This window comes from Indicator indicator, chromosome 1 (genome assembly GCF_027791375.1).
Source record: "Indicator indicator isolate 239-I01 chromosome 1, UM_Iind_1.1, whole genome shotgun sequence".
NCBI classification, from domain to species: Eukaryota; Metazoa; Chordata; class Aves; order Piciformes; family Indicatoridae; genus Indicator; species Indicator indicator.
Window position 1 is genome coordinate 31,719,625 of NC_072010.1, and position 25,189 is coordinate 31,744,813.

At 42.1% G+C, this 25,189-nt stretch overlaps 1 protein-coding gene across 2 annotated transcripts; it reads left to right on the forward strand.

The window, feature by feature from the left end:
- The first annotated feature begins 752 nt into the window (after nt 1–752).
- On the forward strand, nt 753–23,593 carry LCP1 (lymphocyte cytosolic protein 1). Of its 2 annotated transcripts, XM_054381858.1 has the most exons (16): nt 753–819; nt 2,737–2,888; nt 3,628–3,757; nt 5,043–5,175; nt 5,706–5,787; nt 8,251–8,416; nt 11,194–11,336; nt 12,838–12,864; nt 13,260–13,355; nt 15,868–16,063; nt 17,107–17,185; nt 17,373–17,487; nt 18,333–18,466; nt 20,112–20,235; nt 21,923–22,047; nt 23,461–23,593. In XM_054381858.1, the coding sequence occupies exons 1-16, from the start codon at nt 753–755 to the stop codon at nt 23,591–23,593; spliced, it is 1,902 nt and encodes a 633-aa protein (XP_054237833.1). The 2 variants fall into 2 exon arrangements, with proteins under 2 accessions (XP_054237833.1, XP_054237843.1); XM_054381868.1 differs by lacking the exon at nt 12,838–12,864.
- Nucleotides 23,594–25,189: the final 1,596 nt, after the last annotated feature.

The window sequence follows — 25,189 nt, forward strand, 5'->3', positions numbered from 1 at the left end:
AAAGTGCCTAGAAATGGAAAGTCTAATCCTTCCTCCTGCTATTTGTCTTTGATGATGGGAAAAGTAGGAAAACTCCTTCTGGCCATCCATTCCTAAGGGTCCAAAGAACATCAGACACTAACCTAGCTACCTTTAAGGGGCAAGTCCCTATACTCTCCCCATAGCCAGAAGAGAAGTAGCCCTCTGGGAAGCCTGAGCTGGTGCTCTGAACACCTTGTGACAGAGCCTCTCTCCATCCATCTACCCTGTAAGGGTGACCAGCCTCTTCATTAGGTACCCAAAGGTAGGTGGTGCAAGTATCCCCTGGGGCTGCAGCTCCACTCCAGAGCCCCAGGAGCAGACAAGGCTGCCGCTTCTCTGCCAGCACTGCTGAAGCAACACATGGTGAACGGTGATTCCAAAGGGGGAATAACAAGAACTAGCACAGATTTGTCTGCTTTCTCCATGAGAAACAAAAGCTAGGTAGGATTTAATTCCAATGAAATTAGCAAAAATAAAACTGTTGGTATTTTTAACAAGGCCTGGCAAAGCAACAGGAGGGACATGAATTTGTGTCTCGTGTACAAATTGTTTTAACCCTTGACTTGATTTTGGAATGCAGAGAGGAGTCTGGTTTTAAGCTATGGGAAGTTGCTTTGAGGCTAAAAATCCAAGTGAAAACTCCTCTTTTTCATCATGATTATAAACCCAAAAGGCATCATATAAGCACAAGTGCTTTTTTCTTTCAGATCTCCCACTCAGAGAGATAAGAAATGGCGTCAGCAGCACACTTCTCAGAGGAGGAGATGGCAGAGCTACAAGAGGCTTTTGGCAAAGTTGGTGAGTACAGCAAACAGGAAGGACACTGCAGAAGTGTGAAGCTGTAGCAAGATCTTTTATCATGTGCTGACCAGCCATGAGGAAATGGATCTTAGTCCAACACTGATCTGCTTTGTCACAGAAACCACAGAAAGTCCTTTTCCTGCCACTGCAGGCCTCCTAGATGAAACCACATCAGCAGTGGCCTTTTTACTGGAAGGAGATGGCAGAGCAATAAGGAGCAGCATGGCTTATGAAATAACCTCAAAAACTGTACAGAAAACCATGTCAGATATGTTCTCAAGTGTTTTCCTAAGAATATTGTTTATTCCTGACAAAACTTGGAAGGAAAAAAAAATCAGTATTAGCTGAATACTCCTCCTGGGGAGGACAAATGTGCAAATGGCTACAAAATTTGTAATCTCTTTACTGTGACCTTTCAAGCCTCATATATTTTTTAAGTGTGTGTTTCCTTTCCAAGCCTTTAAAGGTCTTATCTGATTTGTCTCTTTTAAAGTCAGGCAGACCCATCAGTGTCAACCCAAATTCTAAGAAAAGGTCCTTGTGTTTCTCACAGCTCACTTAACTCTTATTAGAAGATCTGTCAGCCTCGCTGGATTTTGTGTTAATCAGTTGTCCTTGCTATTCCAGGTGATGTCTTTTTGATTTCTGAGCACACAGCAGTCCAAGATGTCGATTTTAAACATCTGGGCACTGTGTGTGCCCCATACACTTGATACACTAACAAGGCAAATGCTGTATGGAAGCTCTTGTTCTTTTCCCAGATATTTCCCTCTCCAAGTACGGATCCTTTTGTGGTATTCCTTCAGATATGGATAGGATGCTCTTTTCCATCTGTAATAATCTATGATACTGATGCAAAGAGCTGATTGCCTGTTTGCAGCATGCAACAAGCGACTAACATTGCAACTTAACCACACAGGAAATCAGCACATGCTTCTTTGAAATCACCATGGCCTCTGGGCTGGGTAGAAAGAGCCTGCAGAACAAGAACAAGAAACACACAGATATATAAACCCCAAATATAACTCTATATGTAATGGTGTACATAAGCAAAGCTTTTTAGCAGAAACCTTCCATATGATAGATTCAGTTTCCTTTATTATCTGTGGAGATTTTAACAAACTGGTGAAGAAGAAAGGACTATTTAACTTGTATTGGTGATCTCATAAAATCTTATCCCAGATCTTGTAACAGGGTCTGCAGGACTATCTGTGTTAGCACCATTGCACCTCAGGTTTTTCTTTTAAGGATGACCATATGCAGTTCCAAGACTCTAAACTCATTAGTTATGATGATGGTAGATACAAAAAAACCCCCAAAACAAACCAAAACAACAAAACCAACCAACAAACAAACAAAACCCCAATAAAAAACAGGCCAAAATAACAAGTTATATCTGTGAATATATGCACATGTAAGATGCAACTCTATATTGTGTGAAACCCATTTTCTTTAACTGTTCTGCAGACAGGATACTCAGTCTATAAATCACAGGTTTATATATATGCAAACCTTGGAAAGTCAATTAGAGTCATAGAATCACAGAATCATAGAATCAGTCAGGGTTGGAAGGGACCACAAGGATCGTCTAGTTCCAACCCCCCTGCCATAGGAAGGGACACCTCACACTAGGGCCTCATCCAGCCTGGCCTTAAACATCTAAACCCAGTGTTGTTAAGATGTTACTGTATGTCTAAAACATATAGTTCATCACTGTTAGGTTTTGTCAAATAGTAATTTTTTTCTTGGTTGTGAATGACACACCGACAGGGGTTGGAAACACTGGAAATCAGAATAACAAATCTTTATATATAATGTACTCTTCCACAGGTAAAATAAAAGCAACAGCCTTTGTGTGCATAGCATTTCATTGGGCTGATGTAGCATCTAAAAGTTTTTCTTTAATCTTTGCAGATATCAGTGGGAGTGGGTTCATTCATGCCAATGATCTGACAGATGTGTTGAAGGCAGCCAATCTCCCTCTGCCAGGATATAAAGCCAGAGAACTCATTCAGAATTTGACAACCGCAGGGAACGGCAGGATCAGTTTTGATGAATTTATTTCAGTAAGTAAGAAGTTATTTCTTTCAGTAAGTAGGATGCCAGGAACGATACTTGAGGTAGTCTCCAGGGCACAGCAGAGGCACAAGCAAAGTGCCTCATGAGCACCTACGTATTTAATGCAAGAAGTCCCTTTGCTGGAAAAGATGAAAGCAGGAGAAATCTTGCAATTAAGTGGGACAAGCTGCACGAATGCAGCAGCATATTGAGTAAACTTAATATCTTTCAATTTGATTGATGCAGCAGGATAAAGTTTTTCAGTTATAAGTTGCAAAATGATTATGCTTTGGCTAGATGGAAGCAGATTGAAACCGAAAATTTTATGCGGCGTTTTTTGTCTATTTAAAAAGCTGCTTCTTTTTCTGGTCTGAACTGGGACAAAAGCAAGTGCTAAAGTAGTGGAATTCCACTTGGGATGGAAAACCAGATTTTTACTTGTCCTTTCTTCAGAACAAATCTGTTGAAGATCCTCTTCCTGCACGTTTTAGCTCCACGGTTTCATGCCATATACATTTCTGCTACTTTAGCTGATCTTTGTTAACTGCTTTGAAAAAGGAAAAGCTGTGACTCTTCCTGTTCTACCACAGCAGATACACAGATTTGACACAGAAACCCAATGAATAATACACAAGCTGTGCTTTCCTATGTATGATGCAGAAAGAACGTGATTTTTGGCCCAGGAGCTCACTGATTCACCTTGGTTTAATCATACCAAATGTTTTAATTGTTTCTCATGCTTGAAAGATTTTCCAAAACCTGAAGAGTGACGACGTTGCTAAGTCATTCCGAAAACAAATCAACAAAAAGGAGGGGATCTGTGCTATTGGTGGGACATCTGAGCAGTCCAGTGCTGGCACACAACACTCTTACTCAGGTAGGTACAGTTGCCCTACACTGATAGCAACAAGGAACAAGTGTGCCCTTAGAGGTCATCGGCACCTTATCTTAGTGCAAACCCAGGTGCTCTGGCCTTGGTGAACTTCAGCAGCTGTTCAGGCCAGGCTGGTGCAAGGGAAAGAGTTGTGAAGGTGGCAAAGCACTGGAGCAGGATCTTTGCTGAAACAGAGTGAGACAGTTTATTGGGGTGGATGGAGCTGTGGCTACAGGAGGAAGCTCCAGCTGGCTTAGCTTCCCTTACTTTAAATGCATTGCAGCTCTGCTTGAGAATAGCCTTCTGGCATAGCTGCAGCAGCAAAAACACTGGCCCATTGCTGTCACTGTTCACCAGTGAGGAATGGAATGGGTTTCTCACTACTGACAACCCATTTCCTTGTACATTTTACCAGTGATCTGATAGTCTTTCTATAAACTCATCTGTAACTAAATGGTTCCTGATCTTTATCTAAAGAGGGCATGACCCCATTAGGGCTCTTCTCCCAGCCTGTTTCTCCAAGCTGAAAGTTTGAGGCAGCCATGGTTTTTTCTGCTGCCTCCTGGCCACAACCCACTCCGAAGCAGCTCCACAGGGAGGAGGTCCCACCCATAGCAGTCTTCTTCAGGGGCAAGGGTAGGAAACTGACACTCTCATGGGAAGAGGGAGAGGAGGATGTTTCCAAGATTCCCACTCACCTGAGCATGGAAGACACCTTCTCCGAGCTACTGAGAGTGGTGTGAGCTGCTGCTGGTACAAGACAGCCACGTTACAGCCCTCTTGGACTTTAAGGAACATTTGCCCATTACCCTCTGAATACTCCTTGTCAGAGTCTTGGACAGGCTTTTTAAGATACTCCACATGTGGAGGCTGTAATGCACAATATAGAAGTCCCTTCTTTGAAGTTACATGGAATTCTGACTTAGCAGAATGTTGCAACAATGCACTCAAATTATGGCACAAGTACAAATTATGTTTAGCATAGCATAGCAACTGCAGCACACAACTGAATCACATGAACTTCATTATGAGTCTCTGTAATATACCTGCCCTCATGGTACTGGGCAGAGCTTTAGTCAGTGGAAAGGAGTATGGAAAGAGTGTTAACCTGCTCAAGCCCATGTCTGTCTTCAGCTCGTTTGCCAATCTCTTCAGGATTTTCTCTGCTTGTAGAGGTTTGTTGATTAGTCACACTAGTGGGAGAGTCTTCTCAAGAAGTTCCACCTTTTTAAGTAAAATGCGAGAGGTATTGCACAAAAAACTGATGGATTTCCTGTCATGTCCACAGAGGAAGAAAAGTATGCTTTTGTCAACTGGATTAATAAAGCCCTTGAGAAGGACCCTGACTGTAAGCACGTGGTGCCAATGAATCCAGAAACAGATGACCTCTTCCAGGCAGTCGGTGATGGCATAGTGCTTTGGTAAAGAATCTTTCTTACAAATGGGAACCATGAATCTCCAGAAACTCACATCTCTGCTTAAATGGAAGCTGCTGACTTTACATTAAGCTCATTAATCTTTGCAATCTCAGTGTCTTGATAATGTTAGGGGTATTTTTTTTTCTTTATTTTTTCTTTCTTTCTTTAAAAATATAAAGCTTCTTTAATGTTAAATTGCCTCTGGACCCTTTCAATAAGATGAAGTCAGTGAAATCGGAGGAGTTGCTTGGTTTTGTTTTTGTCCAAGGACTTTTAGGACTTCACATGAAACAGTATGAGATAGCAAGTGCTTTCATGGAAATTTTCTACACATCTATAGTACTATCTGCATGTAACCCAAGAGAATTGCTCAAGTATTGCATGAGGGCTTGTGTGTGTACATGTGAAAACAGAGGCCCAGTAACTCTCCGTCTCTTTGACTTGTCCTACAGCACTGTGACAAAAGCTGTATCTGCATTTTGTGCACGCAAAGCTAGTGGTGTATTTCTTGTTGTTTTCTCTTTTATTTCCAGTAAGATGATCAACTTTTCAGTGCCAGATACCATTGATGAGAGAACAATCAACAAAAAGAAACTCACACCCTTCACAATACAGGTACTAAAATACAAAAAGATTCTTTGGTTTTCCCCGTAGGGTGCTTTGGTGTAATCACTTAGAGCAAAGGCTGGAGATACCATGGTTCTGCCCAATAGAACCAGGCAAAGTTGTTTGTGGCAAAGTGAGATGCTCAGGTCTGAGTTGCACTTTTCTGGTTTTTTGTAAACATATGAGCAATCTGACTAAACAAACTTTGTGTTTGCACTTAACCCAGTGTTTACTAGTTCAAGCTTTAGATACCTTTGTGGTAGATGCCACACAAGTGTAAGGACAACAGATAGTACAGTGACCAGTTCCAGGTGGAGTGGCTCTCAGAAGGCTGAACCTCACATCCAAGGTCACATGAGCATGGCCATGGACCTGAATTCACAGCTGCTGTGTTGCAGTCTGATATCTTCACTGAAATACTAACTGTGATCCAGGAACTGTGGTGTGCAACATGCCTGAGATGGGACCAGAGCCTTTGCTTTGCCTATTACAATCTGTGCTATTTCACCTTAAATACCGAATCTCTTCTTTACTTCTATTACATTAAGTTGTATATGATTTAAAAATTGGACAAAAAAGCTGATGCCTACCTATTTAAAGTTTATTTGGTTTCTCACACAGATGTATGTAGAGAGGTATTTTTATACGAACAGTATCTATCTGTCTGGATACAGAACATAAATAGATGTATGGAATAGATATGAACCTAACCTGGTTTAGCCTTCAGCTACTCTGATTTGATGGAACATTAGCCAGGCTCAAGTAAGCTCAGAAGCCATTAAATTGGATTTTTATGCTGTTTACAACATTTTTCAGTCCTGATCATTTTGGTCAGCAGTATAGCTTAGTGATGCAGCACAGATCAATCCTTGTCACACACAGACATGATTTGATCAATATTATTTCCACTTTAACTTAACTCTTTTATAGCTGTCCAGTGGACAAAAGGTAATTAATTTGAAAGCCTTCAATTTTTCTATCTTATGAGAATTTACACTGTGTCTCTCTGTATATTCTATCTAATCAGATCTTTTTGTCATGCCAGCAGTGACAAAATTAATGTGAAAAATTTGCAATCTGTGTGATAAAGTGTGTTTTCCAACCTTCTGTGCCTGCTTTACTTGCCCTCTGTTTATCAAGCTACCTTTCTGAATAGTGCATAGCTGTGGGTCAGATTTTTGTACACCCTTTGTTTTAAATAGGAAGGAAATAGTGAAGGAACATAACATTCCTGAAATACCACTTTCTTTCTGCCCTTCACTGTGTATTGGAGAATTCTTCTGCTTCCACTGAATGCTCTCAAAAGAGGAATCCATACTCCAAAGCTCAAAATAAAAATATTGAGGCTTTACCAGTTCTGACCTTGGCTGAACTGCCAAATTAAAAACTCATCAGGTTTGTTCATACCGGTTCCTATAACCATGTACTTTTTGTATATACTGCTAGCTGGCACCTTATTTGTATTTTGGGTGTTGCAAAGTTACTTTTGCATTGTACTTAGGAAAGCTGAGCCTGGAATACCTGCCAGTTGTAGCTCCCTCATTCCTCCATGTGTTTGAGACTAATTGGGAGAGAGCTTGCCCCATGCTGAAGCTTATTCCACACTTGTGCTTTTGTATTAACTATAAGAAGAGCCTGGCTTTGATAACCAGGATTGAGCCAGGCCACCACTGCAAATGCAGACATATGTTCTGAGCTCCTCTGCCCTGTGACATTGTGTCTTTCACCTTTGCCAAAGAGGTCTTTTCCATCTTTGTGCTGGGACCCAGAGCTTCCCTGTAATCCCAGGAAATTCTGCATTCTCCTGCTCTCTGAGTCAGACATGTATCCTAGGCTTCATCAAAAGAAGTGTGGCCAGCAGGTTGAGGGAGGTGATTCCCTGCCTTTCTCTGCTCTTGTGAGACCTCACCTAGAGTACTGCATCCAGCTCTGGAGTCTTCAGCACAGGAAAGCCATAGACCTGTTGGAGTAGGTCCAGAAAAGAGACATGAAAGTGGTCAGAGGGGTAGAACACATAGCCTATGGAGAAAGGCTTTGAGAGTTTTTGCAGCCTTTCAGTACTTAAAGTGGGCCTATAAGAAAGATGGAGTTGCAATATGAAAAGGGGTAATGGTTTTAAACTGAAAGAGGGTCAGTTAATATTAGATATAAGGAATAAATATTTTACAGTGAGGATGGTAAAACACTGGAATAGCTTGCCCATAGAGATGGCAGATGCTTCATCCAGGGAAACATTCAAGATCACTTTGGATGAGGCTCTGAGTAACTTGATGTCTCCTGAAGATATCCCTGCTTGCTGCAGGGGGTTGGACTAGATGACATTTAAAGGTCCCTTACAACCCAAACTATTCTATGATTCCATGTACATTAATACATTTACCATGAAGCCCCTCATAGATGTCACTACTTTTGGTTCCTGTATACTCAGCTCTTCAGTTACTGCACCATTCGGAAATTCTCTTCTTCCCCTAGGAAAATCTGAACCTGGCTCTGAACTCTGCTTCAGCCATTGGGTGCCATGTTGTTAACATTGGAGCTGAAGACTTGAAAGAAGGGAAACCTTACCTGGTTCTGGGTCTTTTATGGCAAGTCATCAAAATTGGACTCTTTGCTGACATAGAGATCAGCAGGAATGAAGGTATGTGTGGTTCTTCATTTCTGTGCTCTACTGTTATCACTGAACAATCTTTAGGATAAAGGTCTTTAAAAAATTTTTTTTTTTTTTTAAAGTATTAGGTGCCTGTGATCAACTTCTCTAATTTCCCTTGCCCTTCACAAGTTCCAGCATTCCAAAATCCAAGGCTGTATGTAGGCTTGTATGGACTATGCAAAGTTAATTTCATGCTTATTGACTCATGGTCTACAGCCAAGTGTATTGGGATAAGAAAATGCTGCACTACATTCAGGAAGCTCTTTTCTTGCTCTTGATTATTCTTGATTGCCAAACATTTCTTTGTCAAATCAGACTTACAGAATCACAAAAAATGGAAGGATCCTCCAGAGGATCCTCTCCTCTTCCTCCAGAGGAACCTCTCTAAGTTAGATGAGGCTGGTCAGGGCCTTTTCCAGTGCTTTTGGGGCAGACTGTTCCAGAGCTCAACCACTCTTGCTGTGAATTTTATTTTTTTTTTTTTATATATATATGTTTAGCTGGAATTTCCCTTCCTTCACGTTGTGACTGTAACTTTTCATCCTTTTGCTGTGCATACTAGGAAAATACACCTCTGGCCTCTCCATAGTTATTGAAGACAATACTTGTTCCCCTCTCAGACCTATTTCCAGGCTAAACAAATCGAGTTTTCTCACCCTGTTCTCACTTCTCATATATTCCATCTCAACCTCCACTGAACCTGCTGCAATGCCTCTCGTCTACTGGGGAGCCCCAGACACACACAGTGCTCCACATGTCTCACCAATACCAAATTCTTCCATGAAATAGCTTCAGTGTGATGTTGTGGTTGTGTGTATGCAGTCCACATAGCATCTCATCTTGCCGCTTTGTTCCCTGCAACTCTGGATAGTCCACTCAACCAACAATGTGACACTTTTTTCCTCCAATTATCATGATGGAGTTATCTTCCTTGTGTCCCCTTTTGCACATTTCTATCCCTTTGATAGCCTGGGCCACCTGTTTCTGGAGTTCCCAGCTGCCATTCCTTTGTAGGTAGCCTTACCCTGTTTAATATCTATTTTCCCCTTTCTCCTATTTTCTCCTTCACTTCTCATCTCAGACTTCAGTTTGTCAGGGTAGACAAGCCAAGATAATTTTAGTATCTTTTCAGATTCTTTCTCTTTTCCTGAGAGTCCTCTCCTGCAGCTGAAATTCAGGTGAAATTCACCTTTTGTGGGCTGGGATGCTGTATTTCCAGTGAGAGCTTGAGCACATGGAATCAAGGCAGTAATACATCCCAACATATATGGGAAATACCTGGGGTGCTCTAATACCATGTTTGATTTTTCTCTGGTCATAGCACATGGTGGCTCAGAGTAGCTAAGAAGACATCTGACACACTCAAGTTACTCTCATCCTCTGTTCATATAGGCTTTTAGCTAATAGCAGTTACTCATATTAATTCCCTAGTGAATGCCTTTGAACATGGCTCCATTCAATTACCTTCCATTTTTATTGCTGTTATCTATCTAGTTCTTTCTGTCTGAACTCCTGATCATTCTCTGTATTGACTATGCCACCTAGTGAATATCATCATCATTTTTTTTTGGCACATTGCTGGTATTTGTGACAAGATAATTGATGCAAAAAAAAAAAAAAAAGAAAAAAGAAAACATTAGTCCAAAAATCAATTCATGATCATCTCCACAAGAATCATTCTTCCATCCTACTCCTTCCAGTGTTAAGATTGTTCTATTCATAAAATCCACTGCCTACTTTCAAATGCTTCTATTATCCCCTTCAGGTTCAGTTTAACCCTAAAGAACCCTATATCAAATCATCTATGGAACTCCAGGTATAGAAGGTCCCCACTATTTACTATATGTAGCAAATCCGTATTTCTTCCAAGGAACAATTAAAGGTATTAGAAGAAGATCGGAGGAGTGTGACACACTCTCCCTTGCATCACATTACCAATTAGCGTCCACATTATTAGTTGTTCTTTTCAAAACTTCTTCTAAAGCCGTTCATGCTCCAGAAATCAGATGAATATCCTGCAGTTGCAAGGGTCAGTCCTGCCCTCCTGCCGCTTTCTTCTTTTATGAATATAAAAACTATGTTAATTTTTCTATATCAATAGGGTGTCTTCTCCAACTGACAGATGAGTTAACCCTACTGGCCCATGAGCCCATGGAGTTATATGCAAATTTTTTAGAATACCTGTGTGGATCCAGTTTTAGTGTGAAGGTCACTGAGATTTATTTCATCTGACCTTCAGAAAGTCTGTGTTCATTTTTTTCACTCCCATCTCACCCCCATGCTCAACATCACTGTATCCAGCTTGGGAATCCTCCACACAGGGAAGACATGGATCTGTTGGATTTGGTCTAGAGGAGGGCTGCAATGATCAAAGGGCTGGAGCACCTCTCCTATGAAGAAAGGCTGAGAGAGTTGGGATTGTTAAGCCTAAAGAAGAGAAAGCTTCAGGGAGACGTTATTGTGGCTATTCAGTACTTAAAGGAGGCCTATAAGAAAGATGGAGCCGAAGCTTTTAGCAGGGCCTGGTGTGATAGGACAAGGGATAATGGCTTTAAACTGTAAGAGAGAGACTTAGACTAGATATAAGGAATACATTTTTTACAGTGAGGGTGGTGAAACACGGAACACATTGCCCAGTTTGAATTTTGGCAACACTTTGGTCTCTCACTTTTAGACACTAGGGTATCAAACTGTGTAAGAGAGAAAATAGTTACACATTGTCCATATTCACAATATCATTAATTTTTCCTTTTTACCCTGCTTAGCCTTGATTGCTCTTCTGAGAGAAGGAGAGAGTCTGGAGGATCTGATGAAGCTGTCTCCAGAGGAACTGCTGCTGAGGTGGGCAAACTACCACCTGGAGAATGCAGGATGCAATAAAGTTGGCAACTTCAGCACAGATATCAAGGTATGAGAAACACTGACCAAGAATAATAAAACAGCTGTCCTCCAAACACAGACTGTGCATCAAAACAATCCAAGCAACTGAGACTGCTCAGCCAAACACATGGAGCTGAGTACATAAAATCATTTTAGTGAGGTTTACCTTTCAACACAGTGGTATTTCTCCTTCTCCTAACCTCAGTCATCACTGCCAGCCCCAGCACACCAAATGCCTGGGAAGTGAATGGCTGCTGTCTCTGGACAGGACATACAAACTCTACCACTGCATTTTCAGTTCTCTGCCTCTATTGCTCTCCTCCTTCCTAAACGTCCTTAAATGCCTCTTGACTTGGCTTTGGTTTTGAAAAGGCTGTACCTTACTCAGACATATAACTAGGTGTAGGAGAAGAGCATGATCTTTCCTTCACTACAGCACCTGGGTTATGTGCTCCTTTGTCCCAGCTTTGCTACAACCCTTCATGCACTTACCTGCAAGTTTTAATTTAGTGGGACTATTAAAATAATATAGCTAGTTGGGGAGGCCCTTGTAAGGATGGCTTTCTAGCCCATGCAGCATATTTTATGTACTGGGGACTTCATGGTGGCTATAGTGGCTGTATCAGGGAGGGTGTCTGAACTGGCTTCCAGGAAAGCCAAAGGCTGGGCAACACCACAACCTCACCAGCCACAACTTGATCTGTTCACTCCCTACATAGGATGGGAAAAGCCCCACTCCAGAGATGCCAGGTTGTAAAATTCATCAGAGACTGAAGTATGAGAAGTCATTTACCATGACTTACTTGATACACAGAACTAACTACCAAGGGGTCACAGCAGAAGGCAACAGGAGAGTCTGAGAATCCCCTTCACCAATAAAATTTTTATTGTCCAGATTTTTGGTTCACTGGGCAGAGGGTGACTGGAGAATATCCATGTAAAGGGACAAGAATGGAGTCTTTCCCATCTTTCTGTAGCCTGGCAGAGAGGACTGTAATGCCTAAATCCCATCTGCAAAATAAATCACTGTTATCATACATACAGCTGGAAAACAAGGTCCATATTTACTTTCTTAGAGGTCAAGACTTCATCCTTTACAGCAATTCTCTAATTAAGTGTCTCCCCACTCTCTTCTGCTATAAATAACCACTTTTTGGATACAGTGAGAAGTAATGTACATATATAAGATTAAAAATAATCCAGGTAATCTACTTTATTTCTTGAAGAGTAATAGTAAGGTCTCTAGACACTAACATGTAGCTTTATTTTCATTTCTTTGAGTTATTTCTGAAGTGAGATTAATATTTTCCACACATGGAAGCCACACTACATTTTGTAAAAGACGAAAGACACAACGTGTTAAATCCTTGTCTTGTTCCTACCCTTTTGCCTGATGCTGATACTGTTGTTTGTTTTAACTTTTGTCCTTGAAAACTGTGCTTTCTCTTCCATAACTGTTCCAGCGTTGCTTTGAAATCCGCTTTAAACATCTGTTTTCTCCTTCTACATTTTCTTTATTAAATGCTCAGAAGCCTGACTTCTACAGCATTATAAAGGTATGCATTTCTGTACCTCTAATTTAATCTTCAGATTAAGTTAATTCTAACATCTCTTTATTGTTGCTGTCCTTTTTGTGTATGTGACACACAGCATTTTGTCACATGTTGAGCACTCTGCAGCAGATAGATAGATAGATAGATAGATAGATAGATAGATAGATAGATAGATAGATAGATAGATAGAAACTGGCTTAGGGAAGAAATAGATCTGGCAAATGCAGCATAAAGTAGGAATCACTAAGTGCTTCCATCTTAATTAATTTAATTATGTACCCAGTGATCAATGTAATAAAAACAAAGCATGCAGGCCCATTGTTCAGGGGACTGCTAGCATGCACAGCCTGAGCTTTAGATGTAATTTTTCCTCCCTTTAATTTTTCTGTCTGTCACAGGACTCAAGAGCTTATTACCATTTGCTGAACCAAGTTGCCCCTAAGGGAGATGAAGAAGGCATTCCAGCTATTACTATTGACATGTCAGGATTAAGGGTAAGATGAGATAAGTTTCGAGGTGATGCTGGTGTTTTCTGTCTGCAACTTGCACTGCTGGCCAGCAGAGTTGCACTGGGATGTCAGAACAAGCAAACTCTTTTTAGCATTGCAACATAATCTTGTATTTCAGAAATCAAAGCCTCCAAAGAACTAAATGATATGTTTTGCCTCTCATTGGATATTATCACTGAAAATTACTGTTAAACCACACTGATAAACTACTAATAAGTAACAAGTATATTTAAATATGTTTATTTGGCAATCTCATCAAACTATCCCATTTGTCACATTGAGATAAAAGACCCCAATGTTTGCCTGTCTCAGAGCCCAGGATTCTTACTGGAACTATTTGACAAAATTAACATTTGCCTCCACTTTTCAGTGCCTCAATAAGGACTTGCTCTGACACAGCTCAGAAAGTTAAACAATCAAATGGTTTAATTGTTCAAGGCAACAGATTCAGGTTTGCTGGTGATAAATGCACTGACTTCAAGGTCACAGGATCACAGGATGTTAGGGATTGGAAGGGACCTCTGGAGATCATCAAGTCTAACCCCCCTGTCAGAGCAGGACCGTAGAATCAAGTGCAGGTTGCACAGGAATGCATCCAGACAGGTCTTGAAAGTCTCCAGAGAAAGAGACTCCACAACTTCTCTGGGAAGAACTGCTTGAGTGCTCTGTGACCCTTACAGTAAAGAAATTCTTCCTCATGTTGATGTAGTTTACATCCATTGCCCCTTGTTCTATCACAGGGCACAAGTGAGAAGAGGCTGTGCTTTCCTACTTGACACCCAGCCCTAATATATTTATACACATTTATTAGATCCCCTCTTAGTTTTCTCTTCTCCAGACTAAGCAGCCCCAGGTCTCTCAGCCTCTCCTCACAAGACAGTGCTCCAGTCTCTTAATCATCCTTGTAGCCCTCCATTGGATTCTCTCGAGTAGATCCCTGTCCCTCTCGAACTGGGGAGCCCAGAACAGGATGCAATATTCCAGGTGAGGTCTCACCAGGGCAGAATAGAGGGGGAGGAGAACCTCCCTTGATCTGCTGGACACACTCTTCTTAATGCACCCCGGGATACCATTGGCCTTCTTGGCCACAAGGACACATTGCTGACCCATGGATAACTTGTTGTGCACCAGGACTCCCAGGTCCTTCTCCATGGGGCTGCTCTCCAGCAGATCATCTCCTAATCTGTAGTGGTGTAGTTTATTATTCCTTCCCAGATGAAGGACTCTGCACTTCTCGTTGTTGAACCTCCTTAGGTTCCTCTCTGCCCAGCTCTCCAGTCTGTTCAAGTCTTGCTGAATAGCTGCACAGCCTTCAGCTGTATCAGCCAAGCCTCCCAGTTTGGTATTATCAGCAAACTTGCTGAGCAGACGCTCTGTTCCCTCATCAATGTCATTGATAAAGATGTTTAACTCAGGACTAATAAATCCTGGGTAACATCCAACAAAGCTGGAAATGCAAACCTTTTCTGTATTTGTAATACAGTAGAAACATTAGCAAAGATGGTCTCAGGATTAATAAATCTTGGGTAATGTCCAACACAGAGGTGCTAACCTTTGCTGTAGTTCTAATAGGAATGCAGCAAAAGTTAAGCTGTATATTGAAAGCCAGTTCTCACAAAGAAGGGTGTCACTGTCCTGGGAGTCAGAAAGGGGGCACAGCCTGCTGACCATACTCATCTCTGTCTTCTTCCCCACTCTCACCTGCTGCTGCAGCTAGTGGCTGGTGTTGGCCCACATGCCCACTGCAACCCCCCATGCTGACCCTGATATGAGTGTCAGCAGCATGCATGCTTCCTTCTGCCAGAGGGAGCATGAGCCACAATGTCCCTCTGATTGATTTTGTACCCTAGACCAGGTTGTCCCTGCCTTCTAGATGATGTTTAGCATGATTTAGGATGAAAGTTGAGTAACATAGTCATACATGTTTAGCACGTAATTGGTTTTCCTCATTAGGGATATCAACTTTCATATTAAAGTTACAGCTAATTAGGCAAAGGTCTTCATTCGGGCACTCTGTCTCTCAAAAGCTGCTTTGAAGTTGGGAGTTTCTGTTATTTGAGCCCTGCTGAATCAGTTCTAGCCAAAACAGGATGGTCTTATCTTCATAAGACAGCCTCCCTCAGCTCTCTGGTAGGCCAGCTTCATGGATCTTCATTTAACACAAACACCTGCTGACTGTAAATGACCTTGGTTTTGAAGCATGCTAAATCAACTCGCTTGCCAGTCCCACGGCAAGCTCGGTGGTTTCACAGCACCTTTTCGTATGGAATATGACGGTAAGAGCAGCATGGGGGGGATCGCTGGGTTGTAGCTAAAGCCTGTTTGAAAACACAGAGCTGCTGTTAGCACGAAGTGGGAAAGGGAAGAGCTGTAAATCTGACAAAACCCTGCTTTAACCACCCCACACCCATCTCCACACACGGCCAGGCTGTGTGGGTGTCGCCGGCGGTGGCAGGCAGCGGGGTGAGGCTGATGGCTGTGTTCTCCGCCGGTGCAGGAGAAGGACGATGTCCAGCGAGCAGAGTGCATGCTGCAGCAGGCAGAGCGCCTGGGCTGCCGGCAGTTCGTCACCGCCACGGACGTCGTCCGGGGGAACCCAAAGCTGAACTTGGCCTTCATCGCCAACTTGTTCAACAAATACCCTGCCCTGCATAAGCCAGAGAACCAAGACATCGACTGGAGCTCTATTGAAGGTAAGGAAAATGCAGAATGTATGTGGTTACTTGTGCCACAGTATCCCCAGCTCCGAGATGGTGATGCATTAACCTCACTTTATGTCCCTCGGATATATATGGCCTTCCAGTATCTGAAGGGGGCCTACAAGAAAGCTGGGGAGGGACTTTTTAGGCTATCAGGTAGTGATAGGACTAGGGGGAATGGAATAAAGCTGGAAGTGGGGAGATTCAGGCTGGTTGTGAGGAAGAAATTCTTCACCATGAGAGTGGTGAGAGCCTGGAATGGGTTGTCCAGGGAGGTAGTTGAGGCCCCATCCCTGGAGGTGTTTAAGGCCAGGCTGGATGAGGCTCTGGCCAGCCTGATGTAGTGTGAGGTGTCCCTGCCCATGGCAGGGCGTTGGAACTAGATGATCCTTGTGGTCCCTTCCAACCCTGACTGATTCTATGATTCTATGATTCTATATTCACTGCACCATTAGCTCAGGCAGCCTCAGCAAAGTGAGGCTGCTTTTTACCTCCATGTAGCTTCTGGTATTTTGGGGGCCTGTTCTGTGCACAGCATGTTAAAAAAACAAAAATGTTTGTGGGATGTCTGAACCAGTATGGACTACTGAGTGTGCTTGTTAGTTGAAATCAGAGTTGATCTGGCATTCCCTTAGTTTAGAATATCATTTTAAAATTAGGGCTTGCATAAACCTGCTGCCTTCTTGCTCTGGGTTAGGGTCAGGACCACCATTTGCTGACCACCATTTGCTGTCAGGACCATCATTTGCTGAGCTTCAGGTCCTCCTTTCTCAGTTTCACAGTGAAACTGTGCTAAGGCACGGGCCGTTGTTGAATCCTTGAAGACATCTCAAAGCCAGTCTGCCAAAATAGTGTAATGTATAAGGCATGAAGAAATACTACCTGCTGCACTGTGCTCACTTATTTCACGTTAGCCAGTGTCTCCTGCTGTTTATGGTTCAGTGCACTGTAAATGCAGAGTTATGGTTTCATCACAAGACATTTCGCTGGAGTGTAGAGTTTTATAGGTCTGTTGTTTGATGTATCTGTTGCTTTAGGTGAGACAAGGGAAGAGAGGACATTCAGGAACTGGATGAACTCCCTAGGTGTTAATCCACGTGTAAACCACTTATATAGGTAAGAGGAGGTATTATTGTTCATTCAGATGATAAATTGCTTACAGAAACACAAACACTTTTTGACCCTATAAGAATATAAATTTCTTTTTTTGTTGTTTTTTTTTAGGAAACTAAGTTTACCTCTACTAATAGTTTCGTTTTCCTCTGTTCTTTGATCAATGATATATCCTTTTTATTGTTTTCAGTGACCTATCAGATGCCTTGGTTATCTTCCAGCTCTATGAAAAGATCAAAGTGCCAGTAGACTGGAACAGAGTGAACAAACCACCATATCCTAAACTGGGTGGCAATATGAAGAAGGTAGGAAAAGCTGGAGGGTAGCTTCAGTAGTGATTCCTTATCCTCAGTGGGTGTCTATGTAATTTCAAGCAGCAATGTGGGTACTTGTGTTGCTCTCAAGTCCCAAGTATAGCATATTAAATGATTTTTTGCCTAGTCAGTGAATACTTTTTCATCTTGGAAAGGAAACATACATTTAACTCTCTGGCTTCATTTACAGGTGAACAATATTTGTAAAGTAAAAAGACTTGACACTTTTTCTGTCAATATTTAAAAACTGTATTTGCAGATCACTTCTACTGCTACTGTCTTAGTCACTAATTTTAATGCGTCTTCACTGTGAGTCATATGGCACAAGCTTAATTGCAGCTGTCTGGATCACTGCCCTCTGCATCAAATGAAGACAGTGATGATAAGCAGTCTTGACCAGATGCCTCAAGAAGCGATCACAGATTTGCTGCTAAATATAAAGCTTTCTCCCAGCTATCAGGACGAGTAATTCCATCCAGTTAGGCCAGAATGATTACCTGACCTAAAATATTGACTGGGACACTAATCCTTTATCTCAGTGCAGTGCCATGATGATGGAGGTACCCATGAGCCATAGATTTGTATTTTACAAGGTAATTGGTTTTTTGGGCCCTGATGATGAAGTATAGCATTTCCTTCTATGTTAACTGTTTACCATGGTATTTTGGGGATGGAGCTGGCTGCTGGTGGCATTATCACAGAGGCTCACAGCTTCTGTTTGCCCAGGATGGTCTAGTCTAAGTGATTCAAAGAATTTGAAGTAACAATATCTTGGCTTTATTTTTCTTTTTTTTTAATTTATTTTTGAACCACAGTAATAATTCTGTCATTAACAGCTTGAAAACTGCAACTATGCAGTGGAACTGGGAAAGAATCAAGCCAAATTTTCCCTTGTTGGCATTGCTGGGCAAGATCTGAATGAAGGAAATCGTACGCTCACACTGGCCTTAGTCTGGCAGCTGATGAGAAGGTATGGCAGTCAGACACAAGCTTCAGAGTATACTCAGTATACCAGTTTTGGTATACTCAGTTTGCATTGTAACAGTTTCCTGATGCTGTCTGTGAGAAGGCTCTATGGGGTACAGCTTTCTCACTCCTCTGTTTACACTTATATGCAAAGACAGAGTAACCTTTTGCTCAATCCCAGTTAAAGATCACAGAATCAAGAATCACTATGGTTGGAAAAGACCTTAAAGATCATCAAGTCCAACCATTATATAACTCTATCAGGGCCGCTGCTACACCATATCCTTGAGCACCATATCTAGACAGCTCTTAAATACATCCGGATTCTACCAATTCCCCGGACAGCCTCTTCCAGTCTTTGATAACCTTTTCGGTATAGAAGTTTTCCCTAATGTCTAACCTGAACTGCCCCTGGTGTAATCTGGAGCCATTTCCTCTTGTCCTGCCAGTTGTGACTTATGAGAGAAACAGCCACTTCTCCACAACCTCCTTTCAGGTAGTTGTAGAGAGCACTAGTGTTTCCAATCAGCCTGCTTTTTTTCTGACTAGATAATTCTAGCTCCCTCAGCCACTTGTCATAAGACTTATTCTCAAGACCCTTCACCAGCTTTGTTGCCCTTCTCTTGACTTGCTCCAGCACCTTGATGTCTCTCCTATACTGTGGTGCCCAAAACTGAACACAGTACTCAAGGTGCAGCCTCACCAATGCTGAGTACAGTGGGGCAATTGCCTCTCTAGACCTGCTGGCTGCCCTATTCCTGATGCAGGCCAGGATGCCATTGGCCTTCTTGGCCACCCAGGCACGCTGCTGAAAATCAGGATGTGATCAGGGGCCACATTATCTTGTGGGCAAGGCCACTACAGTCAGCTCAAGCAGAAGATTATTATTATCACTGTCTGTGGAGCATGAATAAACGTTCATTGCATGGAAGAGAGAAAAAGAAGTTGAAAGGTCTCAGTATCAGGGAATGGGGAGAATGTACCAGAGAGAAGGAATTGATGTAGAAGTTTTGTAATCTGCTACCTGAAGCAGAAGCAACTCAGAAGCTCTTTCCACTTCAACGTAATTCTGTGTGTGTGTCCATTTAAGAGCTCCACAATTGGGTGTAAAGAGACCCAGTAGTTAGGAACTGAGTACAAACTACATTGAGTCTATAAAGCAAGGTGTAGGTTTATCAGGCAGATAATTAATCTAGGCATGTGGTGATTACTCGACATCAGTTTGTGATATCTTTCCAAGGTGTATGCTGACAAAATATTCCATGCTTGTGTTTATGCAAAAGGTCAGTTTTACAGGAGCATTACAATCCCCTTCTGGCCTTAAAGTGTCTTGATTATTTTTTCAAGCACTATGACAATGAGTCGTTTACACCAAGATCCACTAGGAGGGACCTTTTTGGAATTTTGAGTATCAAAAACTTTTGACACTCCCAAAACAGTGATTAGAGAGTTGGAGACAAATTATATCAGAGTAGTTATCATATGATAATATAAATCATATACACTGAGTATGTGGGAAGCAGGGGAGTATCAGGTCTAAGAGCACTGTTGGGGTGATCCCAGTCAGCTGCACATGTAGTTTTCTACATGTGGTTCTGAGACTGTGGTAAACTCTAAGAAAATGCAGTTATTAATGTTTCCCTCTGAAGGTATACCTTGAATATCCTTGAAGACATTGGTGGTGGAGAGAAGGTCAATGACGAAATCATTGTCAGCTGGGTCAACAAAACACTTACTGCAGCTGGGAAGGATTCAACCATCTCCAGTTTCAAGGTACATTTTTTGTTCAAGACTGTGCTTAGGAACCTCTTATGCAGTGTGTTTGGGTGTGTGTTATATGCATTGCAGGCATATAAACATACACATGCACACACTGCATGATGATACAAGCTACATAGCTGGATTATTTTTCATCCCCTTTTGAAGTCATGATGGGATATACAGATGTGAAAAGGTAACAGAAACATGATATGAACATCATAAGACACACCTTGAATGTCAGTTTGACATAGCAAATCAAAGTATGGAGCCAGGAATGATGACTGGAATTAAGCAAGCACTGCTGTGCTGTTGATTATGAAACAACAGCAATTACAAATGATGGTATTAAAAAGAACAACAGTGATAACATTTATAATCTGGTAGTGCCATTTAGGGATTCAGAATCACAGAATCAATAAGGTTAGAAAAGACCTCAAGGATCATCAAAGTCTAACCTGTCACCCAAGACCACATGACTACTAAACCATGGCACCAAGTGCCACATCTGATCCCCTCTTGAACACCTCCAGGGATGGTGACTCCACCGCCTCCCTGGGCAGCACATTCCAACGGCTAACAACTCTCTCCGTGAAGAACTTTCTCCTCACCTCGAGCCTAAACTTCCCCTGGAGCAGCTTGAGACTGTGTCCTCTTGTTCTGGTGCTGGTTGCCTGGGAGAAGAGACCAAACCCCTCCTGGCTACAACCTCCCTTCAGGTAGTTGAGGTAGTTGTAGACAGCAATGAGGTCTCCCCTGAGCCTCCTCTTCTCCGGGCTAAACAACCCCAGCTCCCTCAGCCTCTCCTCATAGTGCTTATGTTTGAGGCCTCTCCCCAGCCTCGTTGCCCTTCTCTGGACATGTTCAAGTATCTCAATGTCCTTCTTAAATTGAGGAGCCCAGAACTGGACACAGTACTCAAGGTGTGGCCTAACCAGTGCTGAGTGCAGGGGCACAATGACTTCCCTGCTCCTGCTGGGCACACTATTCTTGATGCAGGCCAGGATGCCATTGGCCTTCTTGGCCACCTGGGCACACTGCTGGCTCATGTTCAGCTGTCAACCAGTACCCCCAGGTCCCTTTCTGTCTGGCTGCCTGGGATTGTTGTGGCCAAAGTGCAGCACCTGGCACTTGGACTTGTTGAATGCCATCATGCTGGACTCTGCCCATCTGTCCAGCTGGTCAAGGTCCCTCTGCAGAGCCCTTCTACCCTCTAAACGATCAATACCTGATACCTTGCCCTACTTGGCAAGGCACCACTAAACATAGAGATGGACCAATTCTAGAGAGCTTCCAATGTTGCTGATTCATCTGTGATGATTCCCAGGCTGGGAAATGCTCAGTGGATGCAAATGAGCAGTTTGCACCAGGCAAGGATGGATCCATCAGATTTCATGTAATGAGCTCAAGAGTTACACATCTGGTCCCCCTCACACCTCCCATTAGTAGAAGTGTGTCAGTGTCATCTCCCTACAGAAAGCAATTCACAGTAGCTCAGTGCTCCATCTTTTGCTTTAATGATACCTCAAAATCCTTGGAAGGTTCTTAGTCTGCCTTACATGAAAAATTATGCTAAGTAGCCCTTTGTGAAGATCTAAATGGTATTTGACTGAGCTGCCCATTGCTCTTGAGACTAATCTCTGGCTTTGTAGGAGATCTGTCATCCTGTTCTTGCATCTAACTCTATTTCTCATCTATGCAGGACAGCAAAATCAGCACCAGCATGCCAGTCCTGGATCTCATTGATGCCATTCAACCAGGGTCAATCAAATATGACCTCTTGAAAACAGAGGATTTGAATGATGAGGAGAAACTAAATAATGCTAAGTATGTTAAGTGACACCTAACATTAAGTTTACTTGCTTAGGCTTCCCTGATTGTCTTTGAAAACTGTTCTGCCATCATTCTCATCTGGCACAGCCTCAGCTGAGAAATACCTTGAGTTAAAAGTGTGAAGGCTATGAGTTAGGCAGTTAGAAAGACCATCAGTGGAAATTAAGTGTGTAATGTTGTAATTCCTGCTTTGTAATTCCCTTGAAGGCATCAGAATCACTTGACTTCACAAGCTCCTCTTTTCTCTTATTAAATCTAAAATTGTTTTGGAGATTAGGGGAAAATGCCAACAATTAGTGAGCTGTGGAAACTAGTGGTTAGAGGTTATGATTCCTCTTTAGTCACATAGAGGCGGAACAAGGGCATATATAAGAGAGAAGGGGGAGGACAGAATTCATGCCTGAAAACCTGGATTTATGGATATGGGTATTGATTTTTATTTTTTTTCCCCTGAGTGCAAACCATTTCCTAGCACAGAGCTATTCCTGAGGGCATCTCCCTTTCCTTTCAGAATTATAGAGATGACCTCCTGGTCTGGTCATCAGTTTAACTTTTCTTTTGCTATGTGAAACTAAAAAAAGGATGACTGTATGACAATCAAAGTTACCATCATTTTTATAAAGACTTTTCCCTACTGTTCTTTTCCCTTTCCATTTCCTACCATCAGTTCTCTTTCTTCCCTTGCAATCTTGCGTGTGCTTCTTTTCATACTTAATTTTGTGATCCCTCTTATTTTTTGCCTCTTTTCCCCTCCCTTTCTCCCCATCCCTCCCAAATATTTTTTCTTTGTATTTTGGGGACAATTTCAGGAGTGTATGTGTTCTGAAGTGGGAAAAACCTGATCTTTTCTATATTTTTTCATACCAAAATAGAGAGAAGATATATACACTGGAGAACAGCCAGTAGCTTTATAACAGTGCACTCTAAGCAGGGAGATGGGAAGGTCAGCTTGCAAATTCTGAGCGTGACTCAAGCAGAAGAGAAGTCCCTGAATGTTTATTTCCACCAACACTGTTCTCCACTAAAATCACCCTTCTGCTTTCTATCCTTGTGAATTTGTTCATGTGCAAGGACCAAGTCAGAGAGATTGAGGGGTGACAAGACTGGAAAGGCTGGTTGTAAGGATACCCTTTCAGGGGGTTGAACACTAGATGTTTGATACCAGTTTGCTGCAGGTAATCAGTGCTCTCTAACCATCAGGGAACACACGCTGTCTTTTACTAGAAATACAGTTCTCTGTGACCTGTCTCATACTTTCCAATAGAAAAGTTTAATTTCGATGAATCAGTAAGAAAGTTCCCAACCCACTCTGGTACTGATCATGTAAAACAACTTCTTAACAGAAGGAAAGTGAATGCTGCTGCACTAATTTCTTTCTTTGTGTCTTTTTCCCCCCCTACAATGCAGATATGCCATCTCTATGGCGAGAAAAATTGGAGCAAGAGTCTACGCCCTTCCCGAAGACCTGGTTGAAGTAAAACCCAAAATGGTCATGACAGTGTTTGCTTGCCTTATGGGCAAAGGCATGAAGGAAGTTTAAAGCACAAAAGACTTGTACTGATGCCTGGTATTCACCCTCTTGATTTCCTCAAAATGAATGCTCTTCTCCATATCAGGGAAATCTGCAGAGTGCTCATGCTTTAAAGGCATGAATGCTATATGCAGTTCCAGATCATAAAAGATTTGTGTATCCACATGTATCTGGCAAGTGTTTTGTTTTGAACAGTAATGTGCTTCATTTCTTGCCTTATTTTCCACTTTGCTAGACACAACCATTTCATATTCCTGAATAAGATCTCAATAGTGAGACCTATACATATTATACATATCCTTTTATTAATGGGCACCAGGGTTATCCGTTAGAGGGCACCTGGGGATCTTTGTCTTGGGAGGCTGAGGCAACTTTCAGGATTATGAAATGCTATATACTGCTTCTGCCTGAAAATCTCTTCATGCTTTTGGTAGCATTTCTGCCATACACTCCTTCAGTTTGCACCCAGGATAACAAAATGGGTTTCCCCAAGCCAATGCAAGTATTAATGACTCTATTTTTGGAATGGTAGGATTCTCTTAGGAAATTCTTGTGGGGGGCAAAAAAAGAGAAGTGTTTGGGGTCTGCAGTGTGTCGCTGGCATGTGAACTGAGGAGTACTTTTCCCTGCAAGTTATGCCTCTGTTGTCTGTGGCATTACTCAGAGTACATTACTAGTCACTGGAAAAAACAAACCATAACTTGGTCCTCCAAGAATACCTTTGCAAGAAGTGCCCTCCAAAGAATAATTCATTTTTACGTCATAATACACTTAAAACATAAGCAGATGGCAAAGCATGTTTAAAATTAAAACTGTGTTCAACAAACTAAGGGGGTATACTCAGTTCGTAACAATAGGGTAAGAAGTGAACCAAAGGGACACCGAATGACATATTTACCTACAAAAATAAATTCTGTTAACTTCACAGACTTGCACTCAAAGGCTGTGTGCCTGATTTAGGAGAGCATTTAAATCTGTGCTTGCATACAAAACACATACTAAAACGCTTCCCTGAACCCAAGGTGGAATCCTCAACACAGCTTTGTGGCTAACACGGTGCTGTAAGTTTGCCTCAGCTGAGGACCAAGTCCTGTCTTTGGATAGTCAGTAGGGTATATATTTGCACTGAATCTCTTTCCTTGGTATGAGTCATTTACTGTTCTGGCCTTTACATGGATTTTACTGTGGTGAAATGCAAGAGGGAATCTTGCCTTAATGCAATCCTGTTGACACAGTCTCAGTTCCCTCCCTCTCCCTTCCTTCCCCTTCAGCCCCTTCAGAGTTGCCTTAATAAAGAACAAATATTCAATGATGTAAGAAGTGTCTTCAAATAAAATGTTCTCTAAAGCCAATGTACTCTTTGCTTTTAGTAATGCATGTGCTAATGGCTACCCTAAGTGATCCTGCTTGGGCAGGGGCATTGGACCAGGTGATCTCTTGAGGTCCCTTCCAAGCTCTAAGATACTGTGATACTGTGAAGTATTCTATAGCTGAAATAGCTGAAACAAGGACAGGTTTTTAAACCAAACACAACTGTGGGCTAGATAAAGATGTGTCTTTCATATTGTTATTGCAGAAAGTGGGGAGAATTATTTCCTAGGTCAT

What these genes read in the sequence shown, in the direction of transcription:
- LCP1 (XM_054381858.1), top strand. Translation starts at nt 753, where the DNA reads ATGGCGTCAGCAGCACACTTCTCAGAGGAGGAGATGGCAGAGCTACAA. An exon ending in GGTGATGGCATAGTGCTTTG is followed by an intron (nt 5,176 to 5,705) that starts GTAAAGAATCTT and finishes TTTTATTTCCAG; the next exon opens with TAAGATGATCAACTTTTCAG. An exon ending in CGTGTAAACCACTTATATAG is followed by an intron (nt 17,186 to 17,372) that starts GTAAGAGGAGGT and finishes TATTGTTTTCAG; the next exon opens with TGACCTATCAGATGCCTTGG.